General features: G+C 33.0%; 6 protein-coding genes across 13 annotated transcripts; 3 read left to right on the forward strand and 3 right to left on the reverse strand.

Annotated features, from left to right (window-relative positions):
• Positions 1-400: 400 nt before the first annotated feature.
• P5cdh1 (delta-1-Pyrroline-5-carboxylate dehydrogenase 1) lies at positions 401-5,744 on the reverse strand. Of its 3 annotated transcripts, XM_076909487.1 has the most exons (9): positions 5,519-5,744; positions 3,403-3,616; positions 2,892-3,326; positions 2,373-2,783; positions 2,117-2,295; positions 1,820-2,008; positions 1,519-1,748; positions 798-882; positions 401-717 (listed from the first exon to the last, which is right to left on the reverse strand). In XM_076909487.1, the coding sequence occupies exons 1-8, from the start codon at positions 5,560-5,562 to the stop codon at positions 827-829; spliced, it is 1,758 nt and encodes a 585-aa protein (XP_076765602.1). In that variant the 5' UTR covers positions 5,563-5,744; the 3' UTR covers positions 401-717; positions 798-826. The 3 variants fall into 3 exon arrangements, with proteins under 3 accessions (XP_076765602.1, XP_076765601.1, XP_076765603.1); XM_076909486.1 differs by having other exon boundaries at positions 401-882; positions 5,519-5,743; XM_076909488.1 differs by lacking the exon at positions 798-882 and having other exon boundaries at positions 1,512-1,748; positions 5,519-5,743.
• Positions 5,745-6,239: 495 nt separating this feature from the next.
• Prp40 (pre-mRNA processing factor 40) lies at positions 6,240-9,866 on the reverse strand. Of its 3 annotated transcripts, none has more exons than XM_076896008.1 (8): positions 9,845-9,866; positions 9,077-9,305; positions 8,605-8,998; positions 8,081-8,515; positions 7,516-7,984; positions 6,806-7,441; positions 6,588-6,734; positions 6,240-6,511 (listed from the first exon to the last, which is right to left on the reverse strand). In XM_076896008.1, exons 1-8 carry the CDS (start codon positions 9,863-9,865, stop codon positions 6,314-6,316), a joined length of 2,529 nt encoding a protein of 842 aa, XP_076752123.1. In that variant the 5' UTR covers position 9,866; the 3' UTR covers positions 6,240-6,313. The 3 variants fall into 3 exon arrangements, with proteins under 3 accessions (XP_076752123.1, XP_076752140.1, XP_076752132.1); XM_076896025.1 differs by lacking the exon at positions 9,845-9,866 and adding an exon at positions 9,811-9,836; XM_076896017.1 differs by lacking the exon at positions 9,845-9,866 and adding an exon at positions 9,660-9,802.
• A 396-nt stretch (positions 9,867-10,262) lies between these two features.
• LOC143432690 (uncharacterized) lies at positions 10,263-17,180 on the forward strand. Its single transcript, XM_076909519.1, has 9 exons — positions 10,263-10,667; positions 10,892-10,979; positions 11,049-11,218; positions 11,316-11,657; positions 11,719-15,253; positions 15,388-15,704; positions 15,918-15,947; positions 16,071-16,373; positions 16,663-17,180. The coding sequence occupies exons 1-9, from the start codon at positions 10,581-10,583 to the stop codon at positions 16,684-16,686; spliced, it is 4,896 nt and encodes a 1,631-aa protein (XP_076765634.1). The 5' UTR covers positions 10,263-10,580; the 3' UTR covers positions 16,687-17,180.
• Positions 17,181-17,268: 88 nt separating this feature from the next.
• LOC143432686 (transmembrane protein 177) lies at positions 17,269-18,870 on the reverse strand. The gene is made up of 3 exons (XM_076909514.1): positions 18,805-18,870; positions 18,372-18,508; positions 17,269-18,118 (listed from the first exon to the last, which is right to left on the reverse strand). The coding sequence occupies exons 2-3, from the start codon at positions 18,479-18,481 to the stop codon at positions 17,356-17,358; spliced, it is 873 nt and encodes a 290-aa protein (XP_076765629.1). The 5' UTR covers positions 18,482-18,508; positions 18,805-18,870; the 3' UTR covers positions 17,269-17,355.
• A 168-nt stretch (positions 18,871-19,038) lies between these two features.
• LOC143422699 (uncharacterized) lies at positions 19,039-21,250 on the forward strand. The gene is made up of 5 exons (XM_076893571.1): positions 19,039-19,659; positions 19,830-20,057; positions 20,118-20,502; positions 20,545-20,929; positions 21,043-21,250. Exons 1-5 carry the CDS (start codon positions 19,228-19,230, stop codon positions 21,245-21,247), a joined length of 1,635 nt encoding a protein of 544 aa, XP_076749686.1. The 5' UTR covers positions 19,039-19,227; the 3' UTR covers positions 21,248-21,250.
• Positions 21,251-22,067: 817 nt separating this feature from the next.
• Positions 22,068-27,817, forward strand: Fl(2)d (Pre-mRNA-splicing regulator female-lethal(2)D). 4 transcript variants are annotated; one of them, XM_076909751.1, is made up of 6 exons: positions 22,068-22,208; positions 23,116-23,466; positions 25,597-25,721; positions 25,811-25,989; positions 26,070-26,224; positions 26,315-27,817. In XM_076909751.1, the coding sequence occupies exons 2-6, from the start codon at positions 23,235-23,237 to the stop codon at positions 27,031-27,033; spliced, it is 1,410 nt and encodes a 469-aa protein (XP_076765866.1). In that variant the 5' UTR covers positions 22,068-22,208; positions 23,116-23,234; the 3' UTR covers positions 27,034-27,817. The 4 variants fall into 4 exon arrangements, with proteins under 4 accessions (XP_076765866.1, XP_076765876.1, XP_076765894.1 ...); XM_076909761.1 differs by lacking the exon at positions 22,068-22,208 and adding an exon at positions 22,227-22,666; XM_076909779.1 differs by lacking the exons at positions 22,068-22,208; positions 23,116-23,466 and adding exons at positions 24,383-24,458; positions 24,738-24,883.
• Positions 27,818-27,990: the final 173 nt, after the last annotated feature.

Raw genomic sequence — 27,990 nt, forward strand, 5'->3', positions numbered from 1 at the left:
TTTACAGAGATGGCGCCAGGGGTTCGCGAGCGAGGTCCACCGCATCTGTCTCACTCTTTCCTATAGCTTTTTATATATATCTTTCTCTCTCTCTTACCTCTAAAGCGGGAGATATAATTTATCTTACTCTTTCTATTCAATGAAAATTAAGGAATTTCTTTATTTAATCAGTAGTACTCTAAAATTCTATAATTAAGATGAGAGAGTACAGCAGAGAGATGGAAAGAGATGCGGAAACGAATAAAGAAGTATTTGTGAAATTTGCTACCCTCATCAGCTATAAAAATTTGTCATACGAGTAGAGAATTACCCTGTATAAAAAAAATACTATCAACAATGATGGCAACGATAAATCGAAACGTAACGACCAATGAAGCAGTTGAGAAATTTCCATTAGAAATATCTAATTGTATAGTGTTTTATTGCTATGGTACACTTAAAATAAATTACATTATAACATCAGCCACAACATCTAACATATTATTGTATGTCTAATTAGTAATGGTTCGACTTGCAAGACGCTTCTGTCTCAATCACACTGTTAACAATAACATACCTAAACGATCGACGATCAGGCTTGAAAAACATAATCTTTAATGGTAAACTCTGCATTTTACTGTGTTCGTCCCGCGTCTACATATTGTCTTGTAATTTACACAGTAAAACGCATACTTTACACTGAGCGTTTATAACGTAACATCAGCCGTTGTATACGATCTAAGTATATAAAAAAGTCAAGTCAGAGAAACACATCTTTTTCTAACTAATACGCATTCAATCACAATTTTCAAACACACCGCCAGCCAGATGTTATGTATCTTGATCATCAATCATCGTACTTGAGAATAGTATCGTTATAAAATTTCATATTACCGTTGCAATGTACGACCAAAAGAAATGCCTCTTTATTTGCGACCTCATATAGTAATTCCTGAGATATTAAAATATTATTGTACTGAAACTTGATCTTAATAGTATAGACTCTACACGCTGCGACTTGCAGGTTTTAATTTCATCTATTGACAGCAAATATTGTGTTTATGTCTTGGGCCTACTCTGAAGGTAGCTTTGCAAATGTCATCCGTTCTCGTGTTCGTCTTTCTTTGTACTCTACCTAACGCCAAACTGGCAAACACATTAAAAAAAAAAAAGAAAAAAAAAGAGGGAAAAAATGCTGTTCAATTGGTATACGCAATACCAATTCATTGAACGTTTCTTTTGCTTTCTAAGTCGGCTATCTCGATCGTGAATTACTTCGTGTATAAGCAGTTTGCTTTATAGCATCAATTTCTACAAAGCCAGTGTTACTTGCATTTCTGGGTGCAAATAACGCCTTATACGTAAATTCAATGGCGTAAATTCACGTAAAGGAATGCATGAAGATATCTCATCATTATCTGTTAACGATCAACCACGGAAATCTGAATTCTTCAATTTTTTAATAGAAAATACTTGTTGCATTGGTATATGTATCTTCATGTTATTAGTTACAAGCTGTTAATGGTACTTACATCTAAGACTTCATGTACGCGTAATCGTGTTCACGTAAAGGAACAAACGTTTCTTTGATTGACTGAGGCGATGACCAACGAAGAGCGTACTGAGGGCCACCAGCTTTGTCATTTGTACCGGACATTCGACTACCACCGAATGGCTGCTGGCCAACAACCGAACCCGTCGATTTGTCGTTAACGTAGAAATTCCCAGCTGTATATTTAAATTCCTCGAGAGCTCTTCTTGCCCAATTTCTAAGACAGAAGAAAATATAATGATTAAATGAGATATAAATAAATATTTCCAAACAGATTCGAATACTTACTCGTCTTGCGCGAATATCGCCCCGGTTAAAGCATATGGCGTTGAGGATTCTACCAACTTCATTGTTTCATCGAGATTCGAATCTTTGTAAACGTATATTGTCAATACTGGACCGAATATTTCTTCCGTCATTATTTTATCTTTCGGATCCTTTGTCACCACTATTGTCGGGTCAATGAAATATCCACGTCTAATGAAAAAAAAAAAAAAAAAAAAAAAGAACAAATTATAATGAATAGGAATATTCTTCTTTCATATATCTTTATACGACGGGCATTTATTTGATAACTATACGTACGAATCATCGTATTTTCCACCGCCAATAATTTCTAAATTCGATGACTTTTTCGCATGTTCAATGTAACTGGAAATCCTTTTAAATGCAATACTATCTATGACAGCACCGGTAAATACAGTAAAATCTCTAACGTCGCCGATTTTAAGTGAATCACGGATCGATAATAGACCCTCCTTTAACTGTACATGGTAACATTTAGCATCAAATTAGTTCCTGCCTTGAAAAAGTGAAATTAAAACCATATGTGAAATCTTACCTGAGGCCACAGTGATTCGGGAATATATGCTCTGCTGCAAGCCGAGCACTTTTGACCGTTAAATTCGAAAGCACTTTTTATGGTCCCATTAACAACTGATCGCACATCAGCGCTCGGATGTACAAAATGATAATTTTTGCCACCACATTCACCTATTAATTTTGGATAGTTCTTGTATTTCGTCAAATTTTGGCCAACTTGCATCCACAAACGATTGAATGTCGGAACCGATCCGGTGAAGTTAATTCCGGATAAATAAGGTGAAGCAGTTATTGTGTCACCAAATACAGGGCCTTCGGATGGCACAAAGTTAACTACGCCTGGCGGAACACCGGCTTCTCTGCATATTTTAAAAATCCACCAGTTTGAAAGTAGAGCTGTATCGGATGGTTTCCAGAGTACCGCGTTACCCTAAAAATATTCGGAATATAACATTTTTAGATGTAACGCTTATTATACCATTGCATTCCCTTTAAATAGATTTAAATTTGTAATTGTGTTGTAAAAAAGAGTGCACACCATCAGAGCAGGTGTATAGCTAAGATTACCGCCGATGGCCGTGAAATTAAATGGCGATACAGCTGCAACGAAACCATCCATTCCTCTGTACCTCATTGAATTTAATGACTCTTTTGGATCAGGCGAGATTGGTTGATATTTTAATGCTTCCTTAGCAAAATACCCATGCATTCTAAAGAAATCAATTAATTCTGCTGCGCTATCAATTTCTGCTTGAATAACAGTTTTGCTCTGACCAAGCATCGTGGCGGCATTCAGTTGCTGTCTGTATTTCGTTGCCATTAGATCGGCTGCCCTCAACCAGATTTCTAAACGCTTCTCGAACGGGTACTTCTCCCATTCTCGCTGGGTTTTCACAGCAACATCTATTGCTTTCTTGATTAGATCAGCCGTTGCCCAGTAATACTTTGCAACCTTTGTTTTGTGATTGTGTGGCTGAAATACATATAATAGTCACCATTAATTCATACTATTTTGTATTCAGTTTTTATCGTTACATCTTTTAACTTACCATAACTTGGTATTTACACAAATTAGTTTTAATCTCTTCATTCCCAATAACCAAGGGTATTTCCTCACATTCATTGGCCATCTTATCCAAGACTTTCTCCAACTCTGCCCTTTCTGGGCTACCCTTCTTGTAGCTAAGAACTGGTTCATTTTCCAAAGGGAATTCAGCCGCGTTTGGTAATGGTACTATTGTCCCCAAGCATCGTGTACTAACTCTGTTCATAAAAAGTACGAAATACATGTAATGTAATGTATAACGTCAAATTCTATTGGTAAATTCTCAATTGCACCTGACATTTAAATATTTATAAACATGCTATTCATCTATAATTTATTGATCCACACTTGCTGATACACAACACAATAAGATTAAAAAGAAAAGCACATATTAGCTTTTTAAACTTATCTCTATGTCATCTGTAAATATTTGTCTCTGTGTACATTGTAGTAAAAGGTAAATGTACATTGTTATCTTCTTAAGACATAGTCTTTTATTCTCATAAGATAAAGACAACAGAGAGAGATTGTAGCATATTATAATCAATAATAATGAAGATAATATAAAATGATATACATGGTACGAGCATAAAAATTTATAAAATTATATATTTCTCTACAGATTATAACACATAAAATGAAATAATTTATTTAAAAAAAAGAAAAAAAAAAAACCCACACAACTTAATTTACACGTAAAATGACATGTATTATTTTTATTCCCGTTTTAAAAGACCACACTGAAAAGACATCCAGAAATACGTTACATAAAAGAAAGGAATCAGAGAAATTATTTTAAGGAGAGAAAGATGTTATTTTAATCTTGCTTACATGCATCAAGCAGACACCATGATCCGAATATTACATAACACAATTTCAACGACCCAAGTTATTACAGTTATCAATGTAGCAGTAATTACGCGAAAAAAAAATACTGATAACAATTATCCTAATTGAATTAATGGCACTGCAGATTAGTTAGGCGAGCGAAAGAAACGAAGTTGAACGAAGTACGATTGTTGTAATTGTAGAGAAAATGAGAACGGTTTCAAGGTAAATATGTATAACTTTCAATATTACGAACACACACCGTTTCCATGTGCATTGTAAAATACTGTTTAGTACCGTCATTCATCGTTACAAGCGATCGTGGTCGAATTCTGAGATCGAAGAAAACAAAAAAAAAAAGAGAAACAGAGAAGCGCGGTTATGAAAGAAGCGGTGATATTTTTGCGAGCGTTCTACACAAATCGGCTGTGTAATTAACACATTTACATGTGGATAATAAAATAATATGTGCCGTGTCATATGTTACTGTACATAGTCTTTATACGGCGTATTGGTCCGTAAAAATATGTCTCAAGGGCAAACGTATTCGTACGATGAAAGAACAATTAATTCTAAGCTAAAATTAATATTAATACGCGACACGATTGTGACAGCGTCTAAACATTAACGTATAAAGTAATCGCAGTAAAGGATCACATAGCGAAGCAATTGCCGTGTCAAACATTGCCGGTAAAACGAATAACGAACGAAGTTACAAACAATTCGTAACACTAAGATTCATGCATCCCATTATTGGCGCAATATCGCCGCAATCGCGATGGGTAATACTGAAAATTCGGCGACTGTTCAAAAATTTGGCACAAATCCACTCGAACGTATAGAAAAAGAAACATCTGGCAGGTAACGTACTGAAATTGATATTAAAATGAAATCAGCGAGAAACAACCGAACAGATCAGAATGCATTATCAAAATTGTTTAAATCCGGTGAACCATCAGGAGAGAACACCTTTCACATCTGTTTCAAAGTGGAAAATTCCGACGGGACCCCGCAAAGTAGTCTATCCTTTTCGTGAACGAAGAGAGAGCCAGACGGACAGAGAGGGTTAGACAAAGAAAACGAATCGGAGGACCAATAACACACCAATAAACTGTCATCTACATGCATGCGCGGCCTTTCGTGTGTAAGATCGTTGTTGTACGGTACATGTGTCAATGCGCTAAAATAATCAATATATTTTAACAGAACTTTGTTACGTCTGGTAAACTATCGAATCTCTGTTTCATTCACAGATATGTATTTTGTCAGTGGTTCCGTGTTTTTCTACTCACTTTTGACTGTTGGCTATTAACGCTTGACGACAAAAGCTCAACATCGTTCCGTTATTTTTATTTATATCCCACGATCAATTTTTGCATGTACACCTTCTTCGTCGTACAATTTTAAGGGAACTATCAATGAAGCTTGCACTATAATCACCGAAAAGACCGATCAAGATACTGGACTGTCGAAACTACGAAAGTCGACAGTGGCAACCATCGAGGAAATAGTGAGCCAAACCTCCCCCCACCTACTTAACCCACCCTCCGTCAATTCGACTATGAAACAGGGCCGTATTAAGATCCGAAAAAGTAGGGTATCGTCTGATTTATGGATAATAAAGTACAATTGTGAAAGATATTGTACGTTTCTATAAAATGCTGGTGTAACGCTAGTCCGTGATTTCTTCTATATACGTATACTAATGTGTAATAACCGATACACGTAACTTTAATTATAGATATGTTGCGCAAATATGAAGTGTCGTGTATTAAAAATCTGTATAGAAATTGAATTCACATTAAACTTAATTAAATTAAAAATCAACGATACACTAAGATGATAAATAATAAGTATCGTAGACAATAATTTATTGGTGTAGATGTTTATGATTCACTGCATATTTATAGAAATTTTTTGGCAATTCTCAACTTTACCAGTTTCTATGTTCTAACTAGCACGAATTATAAAAGAATTTTTACAATATATTAATGAAATGAACGAATTACTCAATTTATACAAATTACATTTAATTTAATATTGCAATTATCTAGAATTACATAAGTAGTTATAAGCAAGCAAGAACTTCAATTGTCTTCTTGTTGCATTTGTAATTCGCGTAATAGTTGCGCTCTTTGCTTTTCTAGTTCATCCTCTGAAAGTTCATGATGTTCAGCGTTTTCAGTGACCGACCCTTCGCTATGAGCCGAAGCCCTTCTATGTTTCTCTTCCTTCCGTTTTCTTTCCGGTGATTCTTCAGAAGATGGAAGTCTCGAATGTGATCGCTGCATACGAAACGATTAAGCGCAATCATTAAAAAGCACATTTTATTAATTACATTATGCAAATGCTTGCACTTACGGAATGACTTCGACCTCTCTTTTTTTTACTCTTCTTCCTCTTTGACTTTCTAGTATCGGACTCTGAACTATCCGATTTACTAGGAACGCTTGGTGATCGTGATTTATGTCTTTTCTTTTTTAAACCTTTATCGCTACCTTCGGATTCCTAATGAACATACGTATAATACGACAAATAATATAATCACTACCTTAAGAAGCCGCATATAATGTACTTACACTGTGTGATCGAGAATGGGATTTTCGTTTAACTTTTTTCGTCTTTTTCTTTTTACTCCTAATATGATGATGACTACAACTTTCCTCGAGCTCATGCTGGTATTCCTTAAAAATTCTAACTCTCTCGCTCTCCAATGTTATTGCCTTAAAGTCTGGTTCTTCTTCGATCTTGCTTCTAACATCCTCCCATGTCATTTGATAATCAACGTTGAGAGTTTTTAATAAATTTTTGAATCCTGTTTCTAATTTTTTGAATTTCCTAGTTTCTTCTTTAACGCGTTCTTTCTCTCTCGCCTCAGCTTTTTCGAGTAACAAATTGTACGTTAATTTTACATTGCCCGCATCTAACGTTGCCGATTTTCGATCCTCGCATACCACAGTAGCAAATTCTTCAAATGTAGTATTTACTTGCACTTCAAAATTCTTATCTTTCAAGATTTCTCTTATAATTTTCTTCTCGTCGTGGAACCTAGATTTCAAGTCCTCGACGTAAAATTTAAACAAATCTAAGGGAGTTGATCCAGATTGTCCAAGCATAGCCGAAAATCTTAAGTCAGCGGATAACATTGGATAAAGTTCCACCCAAAGCGACATTGATGTTAATTTTCCTTGTTCGTGAAGCTCGTCCAGTAGACTCTGAAAGATAATCGCTCACATTAAAAGAAAAAAAAGTGCTACGTAGTATGAAATTTCGGTTTTACAACACCTACTATGAAGGCGTCTCTGTTTTTTCGTTCTTGCCGTTTTCTACGTTTTTTCTCGTGTTCTTTTTCCTCCTCCTCATCTTTCTCTAATTGACGTATGTGATTTTCAAATACAAGTAGAGCATCTTCTTTGTCCATTTCTAGCAAGTCCGCGTCTTCCGCAAAAGCTGCATGTTGTAAAAGTAATGCTTGCGCCTCTTGCCACGTAGTTCTATATGTAACGTCGGTCATAGTATCCAAAACTTGGGCTAACCTTTTGGTATTTCTCTTCTTTAACTGTTTTGCTTCTTCTTTCTCGCGTTTAGCCAAATTGAAAATAACATCCTCGTAAATGTCCCGACGATCTGAATCGCCAACAGCTCTCCACACTTCCAAGTTGCCAAACATTTCTTCGCATTTGTAATACTTTGTCGCACTTGTCATTCTGTCGTTCTCTAACAAAAATTGTTCCAAATCTTCTTTGGCTTTTTTTAATCTGTTTGACACAACTTGTCATTTTCTTTGTTTTTTGCTTTCTTTCTGTTACGTTTAAACGGCGACCTCGCGTATAATATTAGATAATGTTACTTACCTCAATCTCTCTTGTTCACGTTCTTCCTTAAGTTTCTGAGTCTTATACGCATTGAACGCTTGCTTACGTTCATTCAACTTTTTCATTTGCGGATACCTTGGATCACTTTGGATTAATTTTACCGCCTGTTCCCACGTAGCATTCGACGGTACATCTCTTTCCCTTAATAATTCTTTAAAAGCCTCGATCGCTTCTTTCTTATCTTTAAATTGCATTTTTGGTTCAGGGGTACTGGTGCGGCTATCATTAGCTGATCCTTTCGCAGAATTACTATCGTCGTCTGGCTTGGCAGGTGGAGTTGGAATGTTTATTGCTGCAAGAGTTGCAGCCATGGCTTGCTCGATTGCAGACTTTCCACCTGGTTCCGGTGTACTAGTCTGAGACGTTGTAAGTGCCATATTTGGAGATAAATGCTGCATCGCTGTGGGAACTATGCTGAAAACACAGAATACTAGTAATTATAATTACAACTTTTCATTCCTTATATCGCAATATAAATTACAATAGATTTAAGATGTACTGACGTATTTGTAGCACTCGCAACAGCAGCTGCAGCAGCGGCGGCTGCTTCTTCAGCGGCGATTCTTGTTTTTAATTCTTCTAACTCTGTAGGAATAGTCCACCTAGACTCCTTAGTTGTTACATTGTGATAGTACACTTTTCCATTCTCAGATTTATATTCCTTCCAGGGACATTGAGATAAAAGTAATTCACTAGGTGTTTTTAACTCATCCGGTTTTTCCCACAGCGATTGTTTTGTGACACTATTGTAATAATATGTTCTCCCATCGGGGGCTTTATGTTCCGTCCAATCTGTCTTTTTCTCAGTCGTTGAAATAGACTGAACACCTGATGTGGCTTCACTTGTAATCGGCGCTGGCGGTGGTATACCTGGCGCTGTTATTTGAGGTGGCGCAGCTAAAATGGAAGTAACATTTAGATGGAACACGTCGCTTTAAAAAAAATTCATGAACATTTTTAAATAGAAGTATTGACCTATCACTCCCGTATCGGGCGGAGGAGCAGCATTAATTGGAAAACTGAAACCAGGAGGTGGTATGGAAAACTGTGGCGGCATTATACCCGGTGGACCGGGCGGTAAACTAGGCGGTGGTATGAAGGGTGCAGTAGGCATAATAGGTGGAACAAAACTGGAAGCAATATTTGGAGTTGCCGGTGGAAACCCAGGTACCGCAGTGGGAGGAGGTATACCATCGTTTGAAGCCTATAACATATTGTAATGTATATTAAATAAAATTTGAAAATAAAATTAAAGATACATTTAAAGTTATATATTATACATTTAATCGATTATTCGTCAAATTTCGTAAGCGGCATAATTCCTTCTTCGATACATTCGGTCAATAAATATTTATATTGCAAGCAAATTTTTCTTATTTATCGTGGAGACAGTACGAAGCAAAGGAACTAGTAAAACGAGTAGACTTGATTAGAAGATTTAATTTTGAAAATAAATATTTATTCTGAAACAATCGATTTAAGTAAATTTCTTATTTACGAAACTAAAAAGTAAGGTTATTAATCGCTAAACATTTATTTCATGTTGAATATGCCATACCATTTTTTCCCTTTTTTTCTTAACAATAAACCAATTCTCGCGTTAGATCAAATCATTGAAAATAAAATTATTATTTAAAAATCAATATGTGTAATTCTTTGCAAATTAAAGAATGCAAGCAACGGTACACTACTTCACATGTAAACTATACCAAGTTAAATTCGTACTCGACGAGTGTCAACTACGTTTTTATACATGGTGATCATAAAATATATATATACATATATATATTCACATCGTACCTGTGCATACGTGGAATCCGAAACTGACGTTTAATCTTATACTCTAATCAAGTGATTATTGTATATATTTACTAATTCAACTGATATGTTACATGTTTAATATTGTAAAATACACTTTTCGATGAATGAAATTACACGTTACGATCACCCTATATCATATTTTATTTCGATATTTATTTAAACGATCTTTATATTTCTACCTATGTACCGGTGTGTTTTAACTGATTATTTAACTAAAATCGGATAAGTGTTAAGAAGCGCATAACGAAAAGAAAAAAACAAATAAATCACAGTTGAATTGTATCCATTCATGCATGAATAGTTCCTATCAGCTCGGTATATATTCATGCGTGACATCAATCTACTGACATCAACATCAATGGAAATAACTGTGCCTACGTAGAAATGGTTTTCACGCGAAATATTTAATACCGTAGTAGAAAACGTATTATCTCGTGGAATCGTAATATCGCGTTTGATAATCCACGTAATGATCTCCACGTATTTTAGCAATACCTCTTCGAACGAGGCAGAATAATGCTAGTGGTCACATTTCAATCTTCGACGTTTATCTTGTTCAATTCCAACCTAGTTCCACGTAAATACGTCTATGGGGATTTCCCTAATTGAATAAAAAATTGTTCAAATACAACACGGTATATTATAAAAATTCAGCGAAATGTTTAAAAAGTTTAAGGACAAACTCGCGGAGGAAATGAAACAATCGCCTGCGAGATTGCAGGCAAGCATGCAGCAACTGGCACAGGTTTGACATTTCGTTTAAAATTAAAACGTGAATTATGTATGTTTTATTTAAAAATTTCCTCAATATGACGTAACACTTCTGTTTTGACGAAGAAAAACGTTTCATAATTTTAGACAGATCATGTATTTTCGTAAAAATAACTTTAAGAAAATGTTACTGTATACAATTAAAATAAACTGGTTGATAAATATAAATAAAAATAAATTTCTATTCGTTTGATTTAGGCAGTCGTATCTCCTGCCATATCTAATAGTTCGGTACAGGAATTGTCTGCGTCCAACGATAACTTCAGTTTGACAGAAGAAGGAGATGGTAAGTAAAAGTTTTGTTAAGTTTCTTCGTTCTGGCAGATTATAAATGATTAAAAGTATTCATTTACAGAAACTCCTAAAAACAGTCCTGCTAAGCACGGTTTCCAAAATGTAGATCTAATATCGCCCACGTCAAATTCTATTGGCATGTCCAGGAGATCATCGATTAGTAGCATTACTAGTGATACTTCGTCTCTATTTCCAATTTATGAATGTCCTCCTAACTTATACCATTTACAGGTATTGCAAGATATTTTTAATAATAGGTATACACGCTTTAGAAGACAGCTTCCTGCATTTTGAATTAAAAATAATTGTTCATTTTCTCTCTCTACAGTCTGATATGGATCAATCCGCTAGTGAGATCGATGAAAACATAAGTCCACAACTGGACAAAATTTCAAAAGATCAGATGTATTCGGCGTATAGAAAAATGCAAGCGAGGTACCATAAATATCGTGGGAGATACATGGATCTAGCAAAGCATTATAGAAAATTGGAAGGAGTGAAAGGCAAGTTAGAATCAGTTTTAGTTGAAACTCAAGATAAGGTGTTAAGGAGAATAGCCGATCTGAAGGAACAGTGCCAGTTGGAGCAACAGGCAAAAGCTCACTTGGAAGAGGCATTGAGAAATGATATTGAAGAGAAAGATCACATAATAAATACATTGAACACAAAGGTAATATTTCAAAAATGTTATTATCATTATTTTAATGCCAATTGATACGATGCATTTGCAGATTAAACTTTTGCAAACAAGTGGACCAAATTTAGAAGTTACATTGTCCGACAGTGCTAATGATAATAAAGGAAATTTAAAAGATAACCTTATTGATCTAAGTAGTGAAGCGTCAATTAGTTCCAATGAAAATCCTTTGTTAAATGAAAATACACAACTGAAAGATAAACTAAAAAAATTAGAAAATGTTGTTCTGAAGTATAAGGAATCATTGAAACGGAACAGAGATAAATTTACCGAAGTATTAGCAGAGAAAAATATATTGGAATCTAATTATAAAACGTTAGAAAATTCTTATGCGGAAAAGGAAAAAGAATTAAGTAGTGCGTGCGCGGCAATTAAAAATTTGACAGAACATATGAGTGTTTTGGAGCAACGCGAAGAAGAATCTGTATTATCTTTGGCTGCTAATAAACTTTCTGTACATAGAGAATTGGAAGATAAGGAGGAGCAAATCAAGAAACTGCAATTAGATTTGAAGCATATGACAGAACTCAAGGAGAATCTGAGTGAGGTTGTTAATAAATATAAAATAGAATTGGAAAAATTGAAATTATCGCATAATGTGCAACAGTCAGACTCAGAGAAGAATGAAATTGTACAAGATGTCTCAAAAGGAAAATCAGAAGCTCTGAAACCTATCCAACAAGAAATACAACAGAAGTTAACGAACTTAGAAGGTAATATAGGCTTAAAGTACCATGAAGAAGATTCTAATAAAGAGAACACAGAGAAAAGTACAAAAACAATATACTTCGACAATGAAGTATATCAGAGTTTAAAATCTAAACTAGACGAAAAAGAAGTTGAACTTCAAGAAATGAACAACAAATTAGAGGAATTCCGGAAACTCGCTGAGGAATATCAAGCTGAAAAAGATAAAGTGTGTATGGAGCTTTCAAATAGTAAATCAAGCTATGTAGAGCTTCAAAATGAACTGGATGCACAAAAAATTATTGCAGAGGAAAAAATGAAAATAGCAGAGGCATCAATTGAAGAATTACAGGCCACTGTACAAACTCTTAATAAGGAATTAGAAAATACTTTGATCGATAAAAGTAATATATGTGAAGATTACGATGCTAAAATTCTCGAATACGTGGCGACGCTTGAAAAAACAAAAGACAAATTAATGATCCAGGAAACAGAAATAAAAATGCTTAAAGAAAAATTGCAAGACAATACAGAAGTAATTAAATTGAATAATGACTTAAAGAACAGAAGCTCTGAATTATTAGAAGTAAGTAATGAACTTCAGTCCTATAAATCTATTATAACCGATCTTCAAAAGGAGCGTCAAATAGATAGTTCCAATATTAGTTCACTTCGAGAAGAGAAAAATAATTTAATTAAAAGTATTTTACATTACAAAATTCTTGCCCAAAAATTGAAACAAGATAACGCGTATATAAGAAATAACATGGCGAAACAATTCACAGAGTTTAGCAGTGAAATATTTATCTTAAAAGATGAATTCAATACTTTGTTGAAAGCAAATAGTATCTTGCAAAATAACGAAGTAGAAAATTTGCAAAATAAGTTAAAGGAATTTGAAGAATTCAAACAAAAATATGATCAATTAGGAGTCGAGTTTAGATTAGACTTAAGAAATTTACCAGAACAAGTAAAATCGTTAATGATAGAATCGAAGTCTCTGAAAGAGGAACTCAACAATGCTACTACCAAGAATCAGTTGCTATCGGATGAAATAAATGATTTGAAAACACAACTCGAGGAAACAAATAGTAACGCAAACAAGTTGATAGAACTAGAACAAAAATATGTGAAGGCAACAGAAACCATCACGTTATTACAATCTCAGAATTTAGATTGCAATAAATTAAAAGACGATATAAACATGTTACAAACGGAACTAAAAAATTTGAACGAAAATTTAACTGAAAAGCATACCGAAGTAAATGCACTTACAAACTTGAATAAAACATTACACCGTACAGTAGATAATAAAGTTTCGCAATTGACGAAGTTAAAAACTGCTAAACAACGACAGTACGCTACAATCCATAAGTTAAAGAACGAAATTGACGAAGTAAAAGCTTCAAACGCGAAACTATTAGAACAGCTAGAAATATTAGAAAATGAAATGACTACGTTGAAATCTGAGAACTGCCAAATAATAACATTAAAAAAAAACAATATAACTATTACTTCAGAATTAGAACAGTTGAAATCGATTCAAAATGAGATCAATTTAGAAAATAAGAATTTAAAAGATAAGCAGAATCAGTTTCTGAAACATAACGAAGAATTAAACGAGACTAATGAAAATTTAAAACAAAAGATTGTAAATTACGAAAAATATAATCAACAATTGTTATCTGACAATACGCAATTAAGTAACGAACTACAGTCATACAGGAATCGTATAAGTGAGCAAAATCAGGATATAGATTATTTGAAGAGTCAAATTACATTGCTGAATACAGAATTGCAATCTAGCAATACAAAATTAAAGTCTCAACTTGAAGAATTGGTATCGTACAAGAAAGAAGCAGAAGAAACTGAAGAACATCTTACAAAGGAAAATAAGGATTTACGTAATGAAATCGATAAATTAAATTTAGTTGTAGAAAAAAATAAAGATTTAGAGGAAAAAAATAAAACACTCATGAACAATCTAGAACTTTTGGACAAAGAAATTGTAAGATTAAAAATTGTTGAAGAAGAAGCTAATAAATTGAAATTAGAAATAAATAATTTAAATGGGGCGAACATTAAATTGGAAGAGATACAATCGCAAAATAATGAGTTAATTACCGATCATTTATCTTTAAAAAATAAAATTACAGAGTTAGAAAATGTAAATACAAAACTGCAATCTTATGTAAATAATTTAGAATCTAAGGTTTCCAGTTTACAACAAATAGAACTTAAGAATACAGAAGTAATTAATGAACTTGATACATTGAAAGATGTGAATACAAAACTAATGTATCAAATTGAAAATGAAAATATAGGTAAAGAACGATTAACGACAGAAATAGATGAGTTGAAACATATAGTAGATGAAAAAGTAGCTGAACTCAAATTATTGGACACTAGAAACATGGAATTATTAAATGAAATTGAAAGGCTGAAATCTTCAACAAGAGAGGAGGAAACAATACTAGAAGCAGATGTAGTGGCAAATATTGATCACTTAAAGGAAACAATTGCCAAGTTGCAGGAAGAAATAAAAATTCTTGAAAACTCAAACATCGCACTGCAAGAAGAAATAAAGAATGTAAATAGTAATAAAGAAGATGCCTCTTACATTAAAAAAGGCGATAGATTAGAAGAACAAAATAAAATATTGGAAGCACAGTTAGATGAAGCATTAATAACATTCCAAGCAAAAGAATTACAAATGCAACTTGTCAATAATGAGCTGAAAAATCAAACAGATAAATTAAAAGAAGAGTTGAAAACAAATGAAGAAGAACAAAGTATGAGATTGAAACAGTTAGTTAAAGAATTTCAAGCTCAGTTGCAGGATAAGGAGGAAGAACTCCATGCAGCATTGGAAAAACGATTCGGCAAGTAAAAATTTCTTTTTGTGTAAAATATTTTTGATAATATTTAAAGCTGAATAGCATTATTTTGGTTAAACCCTGTAGGTGCAAACTACAATATTTTAATAAATCTTAAATTACATTATATCATTCTTTAGATCGTCAACAAAATTACGAATCAAGTCTCATCCAACAATATAAGGAGCAATTAAAAGATTTTCAAGTAGAATTAACAGCAAAATCTGAACAAATTGAGAATTTAATCTTGGAAAATAAGAACTTAATGTCACAAAAGTCAAAGGATATAAATCAGTTGGTAGAGAAAACTTCATTAATAAAGAAAGAGCACATGGATGAAATTAGAGAAGTTGAAAAAAAATGGAAATCAATTGTTCAACAGAAAACTGACAAATTGGCAGCCAGACACGAGGAGGAAATTAATGAATTAACGAGGGAGTGGCGAAATGAAAGAAGGGTTAGTTAAGAATAATCACAATAAAATACAAAACTTTTCATAATTTACAAAGTTATCTGTTTAATTTTTCTATTTATCAGTCAAAATATTTTTTCATATATTTCATCATTCCATCTGTGTTTCTGAATTTTCTTTAATACTAGTATCACTTATTTTATTGCTTCATATTTTTTTGATTTCTTTTTCGTAATTTTATTTATGTCTATTTTACAGCCTGATGTACAAAGTGATTTAGTTCACAAGGTAAACTATTCTGTTTGTTTTATCTTATCGAATTTAATTTTATTAATATCATGGATTATAATGAAGTAAAAATAATTTCTGTGATAAAAAATTAAAATCAATTAGGAATAAAATTGTCTGTAGGAATTAGAGAGTACTTCGCGAGTCGCAATGGCAGCTGTACAATCCAATACTGGTTCCTTCCATACTCTTCAACAAACATTAACAGCTCAGAGACGAGAATTGGCAGAGCTTAGAAAATTAGTCAAACTACGACACGATACATTGGAAGATTCAACTGAGATTGAATATCTTAGAAACATTTTGTTTGAATACATGATGGGAAGAGAAACAATGGTGCTTGCTAGAGTGATTGCTGCAGTCGTCAAATTTGATCAAGAACAAACGACAAAAATACTTAAAAAAGAAGAGGATAAGATGACTCTGGTAACAAATTTTACAGATTTAATTTTCAAGAGTATATAGCATTTAAATATGCATGGATAGAAAATGGAATACGTTCTACTAGTCAATTAACTGATATTTTGATCATTCATAATTCAATTTATAACTTGTTAATAAGCATTTAAATGAAGTTGACTTTTTAAGTTTGTTTTATTTATCTTAAAATACTAGATATATGATCTTGAAGTTTAACACAAATTTTTGTAAGTGCTTTTTATACGTGTACATCAAAAGCATTCTTCCCTTAAATTAGTATATTTTAATGTTTCAGCTTGGTTCTCTAGGTCTGACATAGTGCAAAATATTGTATATTTAAAAATTGTGTAAGTACTTTTGTATATTAGGTTGTAAGTACCTTGTATTTATTTATGGAGCATATATTTTAAACAACTGGTTATTATTCTCTCAAAATACATAATATGTAGTGATTACATATTGTAAAAAGTTTTTGCACAATTTACAGATTTAGAAGCAATGTTTAGGTATGATTACCTTGCTTTCTACGTATTCCGTGTATATGTTCTATTATAAAAAGATTATATAAAAATATTAACTGTTTATCTACAAACACGCTAAGTTCTTATTAACTTTTGTAATCGTTTATAAATTGATTAGTAGAATAAACATTTATTGTTACAAAGTTGCCATTGATTAACGAATATTTGCTATCTTATAACAAGATGTAAAGATGTCAAATTTCCATAATATTTTATTTATAAGATATTAGTTATTACATATTATATATTATTTATAAGTTTCATTTGGAGATATTAAATTTTATTTCATGAAGATGAATCTTTCTTTATATCTTTAAAAATAACACTTTTGTGATGTATAATATATACATGTATAGTATGCATTAGTAAGTAATATCATTCAGGAATGAACTACTGAAAGTAATTAAATTATTGATGATTTTATTATCATGATATCTTTTATTTTCACAGAAACTTAAATATCCATACTATGTAGTGACAATTTGCAGAGCCCTATTAAAATAGGTTAATTGCCGAGAGATTGGTATGTTTATGTCAAACCAAGAAATCTTACTTCCATCGGTTGTAAACAAGTATTCTCCCCTTTTTCCTAAAAGAATTCTTAAAGCTTTGTTTCTTTTTGACAATTTTTCATAATATTCTATACCACCTTGAATGTACTCAGGACCAAGTACGGCCAATATTTCGTTTATTGTCTGTATATGATCACTATCTATTAAGTTTGTCGAGCCATGAAGTGCAACTAGAACTACGATCCATATAGAAATGACTTTCAATCTTCTATTTTTAGTGATATAAGGACTTAAAAGAGCCATATCTAATATAGCAAACACAACAAGTACATTCATTGCCCAAGTGCTCATCATGTATAGATCTGGGTATTTAACTGATAAAATATTCCAAGCGATTGCAAATTTTTGTGCATTCTCAGAAAGTACTAAAGACTCTCGAAATTGTTTGGCAGGTTCTGTACTCCAATCAATTGATACATACTGAAGCGATATGGTTTGATCGGTTATACTTTGAACATCCTGGTATTCAAAGTTCACTGGAATTCCAACTATAGCACCATAACCCGTTTGCGTTAGTCCAGCGTGGTATACATCCACATCATGAACATTAAAAAATTTAATAGCGTTCCTTTCTTTTTCTGATAGATGTAAATCATCCATTACTTCTACAATTCTTTTCTGAATATTTTCTTGAATTGGTACTTCCTTATGATCGAAGCTGGTAAAATTGGAGAGAGTTAGCAAGTATCATGTTAACACGTTCGCTATGAACAGATTATTTCGACACTGCATATATCAATTATTATTGATGTGTATGCAGTATTATAACAATTTTTACTAGCAGCAAATGCAATAAAAATTATGCATTTTTAGAATTAATTAGAAGTAATGCCTTACACTCAATATATATATATATATATATATATATATATATATATATATTATTAATTTTATTATATCTTTGTGCTTACCCATATCTAGCTCTAAATTTTCTACGCGTGTCTAGGAGAACAGTTTGTGGAAGCATGTGTATGCCCGCAACACCAGCTAAGAGGGAAACTTTAAGAAGTTTTTGCATCATTTTAAAATAGTTGATTCTTTACAAATTCTAAAATTAAAAAATACAAATCAATTAATGGTTTTAAATATGAAAGTACATCAAAAGGATTTATAGTTTTAAAGAAATGAGAAAATTTGAACTAATCGATATGAATACAATACGTATAATTATATAATAAAGACAATTTACATTCAAGAAAATATAAATAATTTCCTATGCATTTTACCTATACTTGAACATGAGTATCAACTTGAGCATCAATACAATTTATATATATATATATATTTCAGCGTTATATAACTTCTATTTTAGAGATATAAATTTTAATACAGGTTAATACTCACTAGAAAATTACCATATTTTTTCAAATATTTCTAAAAGGCTTTAAATATATAGGTACACGCACACATCGCAATTTGCATACAAAATATTTCTTTGTTAATAACTGAATACATAACTGACACAAACATTATAATATTTATATAATACCAATAAATGCTACAAATATTTGTATAACGTTATAATTTATGATATATCTATTACTTTTCATTCGTATTCACATGTATGAGTTGCAATAATATGATACCGTTCCCAATTCCGTGTATACTACTTTGAATGTTTACAGTCGAATGATGAGAACTGCTACACATTCAATACCAGTATATGAATTGATTACTAATAATTTCAGTTACCGGCAAAAAAAGTTGAACCCTAAGCCGAGGACAGTTTGCCTCCTATTCCCTTAAGTCTAATACGTGTACTCGAAGATGAATATTAGCAAGTGCGCTCTCGGCAATCAAGATGTTTCTCAGCCTAACGCGCAGCAGAAATTTTATCAGTGGATACTCGAATGGATGAAGGAAGTGCATGCGCACGCTAATTCGGATGACGAAGAAATGCGCGAAGTTCAACACCAAGCGAAGCCGGACGTACCAACGTTAGCCAGTTTTTTGCAAGCGATTGGATTTAAATTGCTCTCGTTTGGGAAACAGAATGATTCGTTTATTCAATGGAGGGGCGGAGAAAATACCGAAAGCAAACTTGAGCAGGGAACCGTTCAAATTACAATCGAATGCGATGTTTCGAATATGAAAGCAATTTTAGAATTAGGAAGAATTACGTGTCAATGTCCCAAGTCTGATCGCGTCAAGGACGTATCCTTTTCGAGCGTTAATGGCACCGGTCCTAGTAGAAGTGCGGTATGTAAAAATAAACGGTGTTTGTTATAAATTTTAATTAATTTTAGCTTGCTAGTGGTGTGGTAGTAGTACAGCGTATAATATTTAAGGAATTCAGTTGTGCACTCTTGTGCGATGATATTAAGTGTCATGAATAAGTTTCTAAATTGTAGTTTAACATTTTTTCTTAGACGAATATTGTACACAAAATCGAAGAAGCTGGTAGCGATCTATTACCCCGCTTGTCGAAAGATGTAACCGAGGTTTTACGCGATGTATCTCATAAATTATTTGACACGATCATGTGCGAATCGAAAGGACGACCATGCGAGCCGAAATTGTTGAGAACAGAAAATAAAGTTACGCGAAGTTACACTCAACCAGAAATACGTCTTTGTACAAACAGCACAGATTTAAGGGTGAGTATTCTGTCTACAACGTTAATATTTTATTCAACTAACTCGGCTTCACAATTTCAGCATGTACCTGAAGCTCAAAGATACCGAACGAATTCCGATTCATCTATAAATCGCATTGCATCTTCGATACCAACGAGCAAACCTGTTTTGCAATGCCAAAAAGTGTGGGACATCAACGTTGAAACCGAAAATTCTAATAGCGAGCCAAGACTGTTGCCTCCAAAGCCTACGAGCTCTCCCGCTGCAATCGCCGAATTATGCAATTCTTTGGGGCATATTTCTCTAGGAAGTGAAACCGAGAGTCCTAAAAGTCCAACTGAGTATATCTTAAAAGCGCAACAAAATTTGGAGAAAGCCCTTAAAGTGTTGTTGGTTAAAAAATCGACGACTATAAACGATATATCGCTAATTCAAGGTAATTATGTACACGATATTCAACCGGAAAGCTAAGACGATGAAAATAAAAAATTTCTTATCTTCCTATTAGATAACGATGGTGTTCCTGTAAAATCAAATCCAGCTATAGCCAGTAGCCCTTGCAAAGCAACTTTGTCAAATGTAAAGCCTCTCACTTACATTAAACCTCTGACGAAATTAAACCATTGGATGCCCGAGCAACAATTGCAAGCAAAAACGATTTCACCAAATATAGTACAAACGCCGAAAACTCGACGTTGTATCGAATCGATACAAACTAAATCCGTGACACGAATGAAAGTCAAGCCAAATAATTCGAAATCCCAAATTAGTCGCAGTAGTTTTTACATTCCGGCATCGTCTAAACCTTCGGACATGGAACAGAAATCTGCAGACAACAAAAAATATAGTACAAATAAACTAAATGTTACCATTGATTCCAATACATCATACGGGTATAACTTTATATTATTATTTTTACAAAAGCATCTAAGATGCCCTGCGTATTTAAGTATAGTATTAAGCTTTATGTATGCTTACTTTTATTTATTTATTTTGTTTATTTTAGAAATGTAGTGGGACCAAGAAAGTTTTCATTTCCAGAGCAACAAGTAAATGCTTCTTCAAAACCAGAACCGCTCAACACAACGATTACTCGTACCTCGATGATTAAACCGCCCACAAAAATTTCGAAAGCAATACCTGTTAAAATAAGACCGATACAATCACCGAAGATAAGCACAAAACCGAAAGTTAGCATTTTTAAAGAATAAATTGCATTTTTGGTAATATTACTTGTAGTTAGTGGGTATATTTTAATTTCGTTTTTAAAGTTATTTTAATCGATGATATATACAGATATTTTATTTTATTAGAGTATTTCAGTACTTTTGTAATACACAGATATATATATATATATATGCGGTATATATATATAATATACCGTTGTTCAGATAAATAAAGTATGTTAGTTTAACAGAAGAAGTAAAACTTTTTATACGAAGTTCGTATCGCTGTGTAATTTTGAAAATGGCGGGCTTAATATGCCACCTTGAAATATTTTAAATTAGTTAGAACTTAACGACGACGTAGTCAATGCAGAAGTTTGTGATTCGATATTTTAAGTACAAGGTTAACAGGACTGCAATTTGGAAAACTGTAAGATTAATAATAAATACGGCGAACATGTTCAGATGTTGTATTTCTTCCGATTGGTTATGAGTTTCTAGAACGTTGTTCATTTCTGTGTTATATTCTCTATATTACGTTTATTCGAAAAACATTTGGTACATTTCTATGTCAGCACTGTAGTTGAACAATCGTGATTGGAGCATGCGCTGATATTCGTTTCTTTAGCCATCCTGAACGTGAGGTCGGCAGTAATCATTGTTCATGATTAGTTACATTAATGTGTTAGACTGTGGTGACATGGTTTTCGTTAGATCGCGAGATATGTGTATTATGTGCGCGCATTGATGTTGTATTTGGAATGCGCGGGATATCGAAACAAACTCTGCACGTAACATTTATCCTTCGTACTGATTGATCGATCGAGAAATTTGATAACGAAGGTTTCCACTTGCTTACAAGAGTCTACGAAATTATATTTGTATGCGCATATATGCATGTGTGTGTATGTACCTATACATGGTGTCGTGTTTCATCGTTTCATGTTATACCGAATACTGGATACAAACATTTTTCAATGGAACGATAGGCGTGTCATTAGATCAGGTATGTGAAGTGAACAAAAGTGATATTACATTGTTACATAGTATTGTATGATAGTAGGTTTGCGACAATTTATGTTACGAAACGTACTATAATCGTTAAAACTAAACGAAACATCTGGACAGTTGTATAAATATAGACGCATTGCTTCGTTCACGTTCTTTAAATCTGTTTTATAATCGCTACATGTAAGTGAATCATATATAAACGATGTGAAAAACGAAACAAATAAAGGTTTTAATGTTATACCGCGAAATTCTCGCTCATGGCAGACATGTCGACATAATGGCGTCAATGTTCCCTTCAACTATAGATAACTGGATCCTACATTCCCTACCCTGCATATCACAATAAAACATTAAACGTTCCACGTGACCTTCTTCAATCACGCGGTACGTTCTAAAAGCCGGGTCAGAACCTGCGCCCTAAAAAACTTTTATTCCAATACACGACCAGTGGAAGTAAGGTTTATGAAAATGAAGTAGTTGTAAATAACATGTGTACAGCAGTGTTCTAGTATGTACTTATAACAGCAGTTCTAACAGTACTTACTCCCCATTCGTATCTGAAGGAATTATTTACGATAAAATATGAAATGTTAACAAGCTATTTTGATACTTAATATACGTAAAATTGTAACTTTCACTCAGCGAATAACGTTGCTTTGTATTCTGAATATTAATATATTATAATTGTATAACCTTAGTTGTATGAGTATCATGTTCTTAGGTATCATTCATCCAAAAAATAATCGAGAATAAAAATCTTGTTTTGTAATAATAAATAAACATTGAATGCTTGAAAGTAACATGCTAACATTTATAACTTTTGTATATTTAATATTCTAATGCAAGGTAATGACTTTACGTTCCCTTGCATTGTATTGAAAAAATATTTTTATCTTTTTCAGACAAATGTGCGCTAGCACTGGCAACATATCATCGACGCACTCGTTGCAGTTAAGCAGCTAAAGAGGAAGCAACTTACTTAAGGCCATAGGCGTGGTTTTAACGATAAACAACAAAAAAAATGGCAGAAGAGAGCAACGATGTTAAGTCGGCGGGTCCATCCTCACCAAGAAGTCCACAAAATAATGGTACAGGGGGAAAACCAAGCAGTCCTCATTCTCCTAGACAACCAAGGCGTGTGAAGCTAACGCAACAACAATTGGACAACATGACAAAGGACGAGCTAGCAGCCAAGTGGCATGAACAGGACTTGTATGTGGAGTGTCTAGAGGCCCAGGCGGCAGCCCAGGAAGGTACTGAGATCACTTGAGTGAGACCACCTCACTCACCACATTTCTTAAGCGAATTTATGAATGCCAGAACACAACGGTCTCTTGTACGAGACAAGACTCTTATAGGGACGCTAAAATTAGGGACCAAGCGTATTATATTAGTATTGTGATTAGGATAATAATATTGCTAAGTTTTTCTTATAAGTCTTAAGATTGAAAAATTCTTTCTCGTAAATGGATAACAAACTAATATAGGTGAAAATTCTTAAGAATTTTTTATTACATTGATAAGCGAATACAATTGTAGAAAATGTTATGTATCCATTATAAAGTATTGGATAGATCAATTTGGTAATAGACACGTTAGATAAAGGCTAGTGATGTAGTAATATTGTAAGATTTTCAAAAACTACATTTGTGGTGTGTAGTGCGGGCAATTAAATTGACGCCAATCTGTAAAGTGTTTGAAATTTTTCGGTGAGCAGAAGTGATGTGACGATCATGTATATGCCACGTATGCAAAAAGAATCTAATATAACATTATGCAAGTAATGCATAATTCTATTATCCGGTGTTCAGTTGCGCTGCTATTGGTATTAAAAAAATCACTTAATGCTAAACGCAAAGTGCACATTGAAAGAAAAAGAAAGTGATACTGTGTGACGAAGAAGATACGATAAGGTTCCAATTGAATGTGTCTGCTATGAATCATTTCTTTCACTGTAATAAACACACACAGCTTATTTTCGATAAAAGCTCCTAAGTGACTGTGCAGTGTGCCACCTATCATTCTACAGTGTAGTAAACCACACTGCCAGAAGCAGGACAGTGCGTGTGTGTGTTTTTGTGTACATTGGATATCGAGTTTCCACTTTGCGAGGATTGAATGAAATACAACATCCTTGCTGGCTCTGAATATGAACCGCTCAGAAGAGTAAAAACAGAGGCCCATATGTCATCCTTTGGCCCACAAAACACTGTGCCAGGGGTGCGTGAACCTAAGTCTTGGTGAAGTACGAAAAACCTTTAATTGATGCAGTTACCATCTGAAATTCCAGCTGCTTTTTTCGATCCTAACATTTCCTATATCCCAATCTCTACATATCTTTAATATCGTCATGTTATATTTAGATATGTCTGATAAAACTGAAACAATTTTAATTATGTTCCCTAGACATCCATTCCTGTTTATTCCCACTAAGAACACAATTCATGCATGCATTTGTACCTGCATCATTACTCCCTGATGTCCAAGTTACTGAACTGAACAAATACAAACCTGATCAAATAAGGCCAGGAGGTCATCTTGTGATAACATCTGTGTCTGCAACAAGTAGTCTGTCTATTCTCATGGAAAACATGTAATGTCCACTCTTGGTCTCGGTGGAAGCACAGAGAATCTCACAAATGGCACGATGCAACGACTCCAAAACTCAAAGTATGCGCTAATTAAGAATGTCAGTTGTCAGGCAGTCAATGTCACGTACATATAAAAACATATTTTGTTTATGCGCACTTAGGGCAAAACAGTATGTAGTAGATTTTCACCACTATGCTTTATTTCACCAAAGATAAACGATTATGAAATACCAAAAGAAAAGAAAAAAATAGTACAGAATATACTGTATCATTACATTATATGTACATACATTTTAAGGTTTCAAGCTCTCTATGTGTCTCACAAATTTCTATTATTTTCTTACTATCAGAATAAATAACTAAAAACAAGAATAATGATCAGAAAGGATAATACTATAAAACAAATATTAAATTTATTACAAAAAATATTAAAATAACATCATTAAAATAAAAAACCTAACTAGAAAAATGTATAAATTTAAAAATATAAAAATAAGGATTATTAATGTCATAAAAAAGTGTTTAAAATTTTAAAGTTTAAACATTAATCAGTAAAATACTCAACAACATTTTTTGAGAAGATATTTTATATTTAGTTGAATGGAGCTAAAACGAGAAGTAGTAACTTTCTAATAGTTAATACAGATAATTACATTTATGATAATTAATAGTTAATACTCTTTTGACAATTTAATTTTACATTAGATAATAAACAAATTAATGAAGCACATAGATAGCTTTGAACAATGAGGTTTTAATTAAAAGAGGAAATGATGTAACTTTCTTTTATAGGTGAGCTATCCTCGTTAAGAGAATCTGAAAGCAAATACAGACAACAACATGCAGAAGCATCTCATAGAGAGAAGATATTAGTCAGGAGACTTGCTTCAAAAGAACAAGAGTTACAAGAATATATTGTACGTACAGTCTATACTTGTATAATAGATAATATATGAATGTAATTATTAAAGTTTTAAATGTCATCATGTAATTTCTACTTCTTTAGAATCAAATCGCTGAAATGAAAGCTGCTCATGCTCCATCTGCTGTTGCATTGAGATCTGCTCTTTTAGACCCAGCCGTTAACATTTTAATTCAAAAGTTAAGGCAAGAACTTGTTACAACTAAAGCTAAACTAGAGGACACCCAGAACGAACTTAGCGCATGGAAATTTACACCAGATAGGTAAAAAACTTATATTTTTTAATAAAAATAAATGGTAAATTTGAACTTGTCATATATTCACATGCAATTATTGTTTTCAGTAATACGGGTAAGAGATTAATGGCAAAGTGCAGACTGTTGTATCAAGAAAATGAAGAATTAGGCCGAATGATTGCTAGTGGACGTATTGCTAAGCTAGAAGGAGATCTTGCGCTTCAGAGAAGTTTTAGTGAGGAAATGAAAAAGTCACAGTCAGGTATTTATTCTCTTTCTTTTTATAGTCTCTTTAACTTACATATATTTGTCATATTATAGAATAAAATAATCTTCTTTTATGATTTTACAGAACTGGATGAATTTTTACAAGATTTGGACGAAGATGTTGAGGGAATGCAGAGTACAATTTATTTCTTACAACAGGAATTACGTAAAGCTCGTGAATCAGTAATATTATTGCAACAAGAAAATGCAGCATTAAAAACAAATTCAAGCGAGAATAATTTAACGAATGGTTTGTCCCCTCATACACCACCAATTAAAAAGGAGGAACCGGAAGAATCTACAATTACGGACTCAAAGACTTTGAAATCTATGGAAGACAGTGATGTGTGCAAAGGTGCTAGGACTCCACCGTTATCGTCGCAACGATCGCCTCAGTGTGAATTCTCAAATACCGAAAGAACAGAACGGGTTGAGCGGAAACCTAACCAAGCGGATCATAATGACGAAAGCTCCAGTGATTCAGCCGCTTTAATTATCAAAGTTGAGAATGAGGAATTGAGTGATAGGGAAGAAGAACACGAGGAAAATCGTAATAACAAAAGGATATTGCGAAGCAAAAGTCATAATAGAAGTAACAATAAAACAAATGGGGAAGAGGTGCTTACTAGAATAACTAGGGGTAGGGATAGGACCAAAAGGGACAAAAGTGCACCAGGTAGTGACGATGAAAGGACACACAAGAAAAAGAGGAGAGAGAGTATCCTTTCTCTTGATTATAACGAAGCTGACGATGATGCGTTAGTTCTAACTAATGGTGAGACGCTTCAAAGCGATCCAGAATAAACAGTTTTCTAGAACGATTTTATACACTTAACACTTGTTGCATATGAACAACATGGCTTGGCGTGACTTGATACCACGATGTATGTTGTGAGTCTAATATTTCGTAATTTGTTTTACTTAAGAATTGTAATATGGAAGCATATTATAATAACTATTATTTCTAATAATTTTGTATAATTTTTCATATAAAGTATATTTGTAAATATATTTCTTATTTGAATGTTTTAAGTCACGTTAATGCCAAAAGAACTTACATTTAATTACATATGATTAATATGTACACGAAATAACGTGGCGTTGGAATAATGGGGTAGATAGTTGAAACTATTTTTTCTTTTTTGCAATTGATTCGCATTAAATTTTCTATTAACTATTCATTATTACAAACGACATGCTTCAATGTTTCTAAATGGCTTTTTGTAAAATTCGTTAAAACCTTGATAATAGTTCATCTTGTTAGATTTTTTGAAGCAATCACAAAGAATATAAGTAACAATGAAGTAATAAACGAGGCTATGCCTTTTCTATTATGTAAATACACAAATGTTAATATCTGGTACACGATGGCGCACATACGTAGATTTATACACGATTGTGTGCGCAATAATTTGTATGTATGTATTTGTTTTTTTTTTTCATTGTGAGACGACATGCCTGTCGACATTCGTTACTGATGCATAAAATGTGCTTTTAATTGTGTATAATAAAATTGAGGTCTATTTGTTAGATTTATTATATACCTGTAAATTATATGAAATATAAAACAATATTAATTTCAGTAAAATTTACAGATTAATCTATAAGATCACAAAAACTTTACACTGTATTTTTAACAATTTTTTTAAAGATACATGTACAAAGCGTTTACATTGCTATTTTATATTGCTTTATGAAAGCATGTTTTTCTATTAGTTTTTCCTTATAAAAGTGAATCTTTCTTCTAATTCATTTATAATT

This window comes from Xylocopa sonorina, chromosome 1 (genome assembly GCF_050948175.1).
Source record: "Xylocopa sonorina isolate GNS202 chromosome 1, iyXylSono1_principal, whole genome shotgun sequence".
Taxonomy (NCBI): domain Eukaryota; kingdom Metazoa; phylum Arthropoda; class Insecta; order Hymenoptera; family Apidae; genus Xylocopa; species Xylocopa sonorina.

Bases quoted from the DNA above. Each gene is read 5' to 3' on its own strand.
- P5cdh1 (XM_076909487.1), bottom strand. From the start codon at position 5,562: ATGTTGAGCTTTTGTCGTCAAGCGTTAATAGCCAACAGTCAAAA. The intron at 3,617-5,518 runs GTGAGTAGAAAA...TTTTATGAACAG, and splicing joins TTAATAGCCAACAGTCAAAA to AGTTAGTACACGATGCTTGG. The intron at 2,784-2,891 runs GTGTGCACTCTT...GAATATTTTTAG, and splicing joins GCTATACACCTGCTCTGATG to GGTAACGCGGTACTCTGGAA.
- Prp40 (XM_076896008.1), bottom strand. From the start codon at position 9,865: ATGATCACCATGTATAAAAAC. The intron at 7,985-8,080 runs GTAAGTAACATT...TGTGTCAAACAG, and splicing joins CGTGAACAAGAGAGATTGAG to ATTAAAAAAAGCCAAAGAAG. The intron at 7,442-7,515 runs GTAGGTGTTGTA...ATTATCTTTCAG, and splicing joins AAAACAGAGACGCCTTCATA to AGTCTACTGGACGAGCTTCA.
- LOC143432690 (XM_076909519.1), top strand. From the start codon at position 10,581: ATGTTTAAAAAGTTTAAGGACAAACTCGCGGAGGAAATGAAACAATCG. The intron at 11,658-11,718 runs GTAATATTTCAA...ATGCATTTGCAG, and splicing joins TAAATACATTGAACACAAAG to ATTAAACTTTTGCAAACAAG. The intron at 15,705-15,917 runs GTTAGTTAAGAA...TCTATTTTACAG, and splicing joins AGTGGCGAAATGAAAGAAGG to CCTGATGTACAAAGTGATTT.
- LOC143432686 (XM_076909514.1), bottom strand. From the start codon at position 18,481: ATGATGCAAAAACTTCTTAAAGTTTCCCTCTTAGCTGGTGTTGCGGGC. The intron at 18,119-18,371 runs GTAAGCACAAAG...CAATTTTACCAG, and splicing joins AAATTTAGAGCTAGATATGG to CTTCGATCATAAGGAAGTAC.
- LOC143422699 (XM_076893571.1), top strand. From the start codon at position 19,228: ATGAATATTAGCAAGTGCGCTCTCGGCAATCAAGATGTTTCTCAGCCT. The intron at 19,660-19,829 runs GTATGTAAAAAT...ATTTTTTCTTAG, and splicing joins CCGGTCCTAGTAGAAGTGCG to ACGAATATTGTACACAAAAT. The intron at 20,058-20,117 runs GTGAGTATTCTG...TCACAATTTCAG, and splicing joins CAAACAGCACAGATTTAAGG to CATGTACCTGAAGCTCAAAG.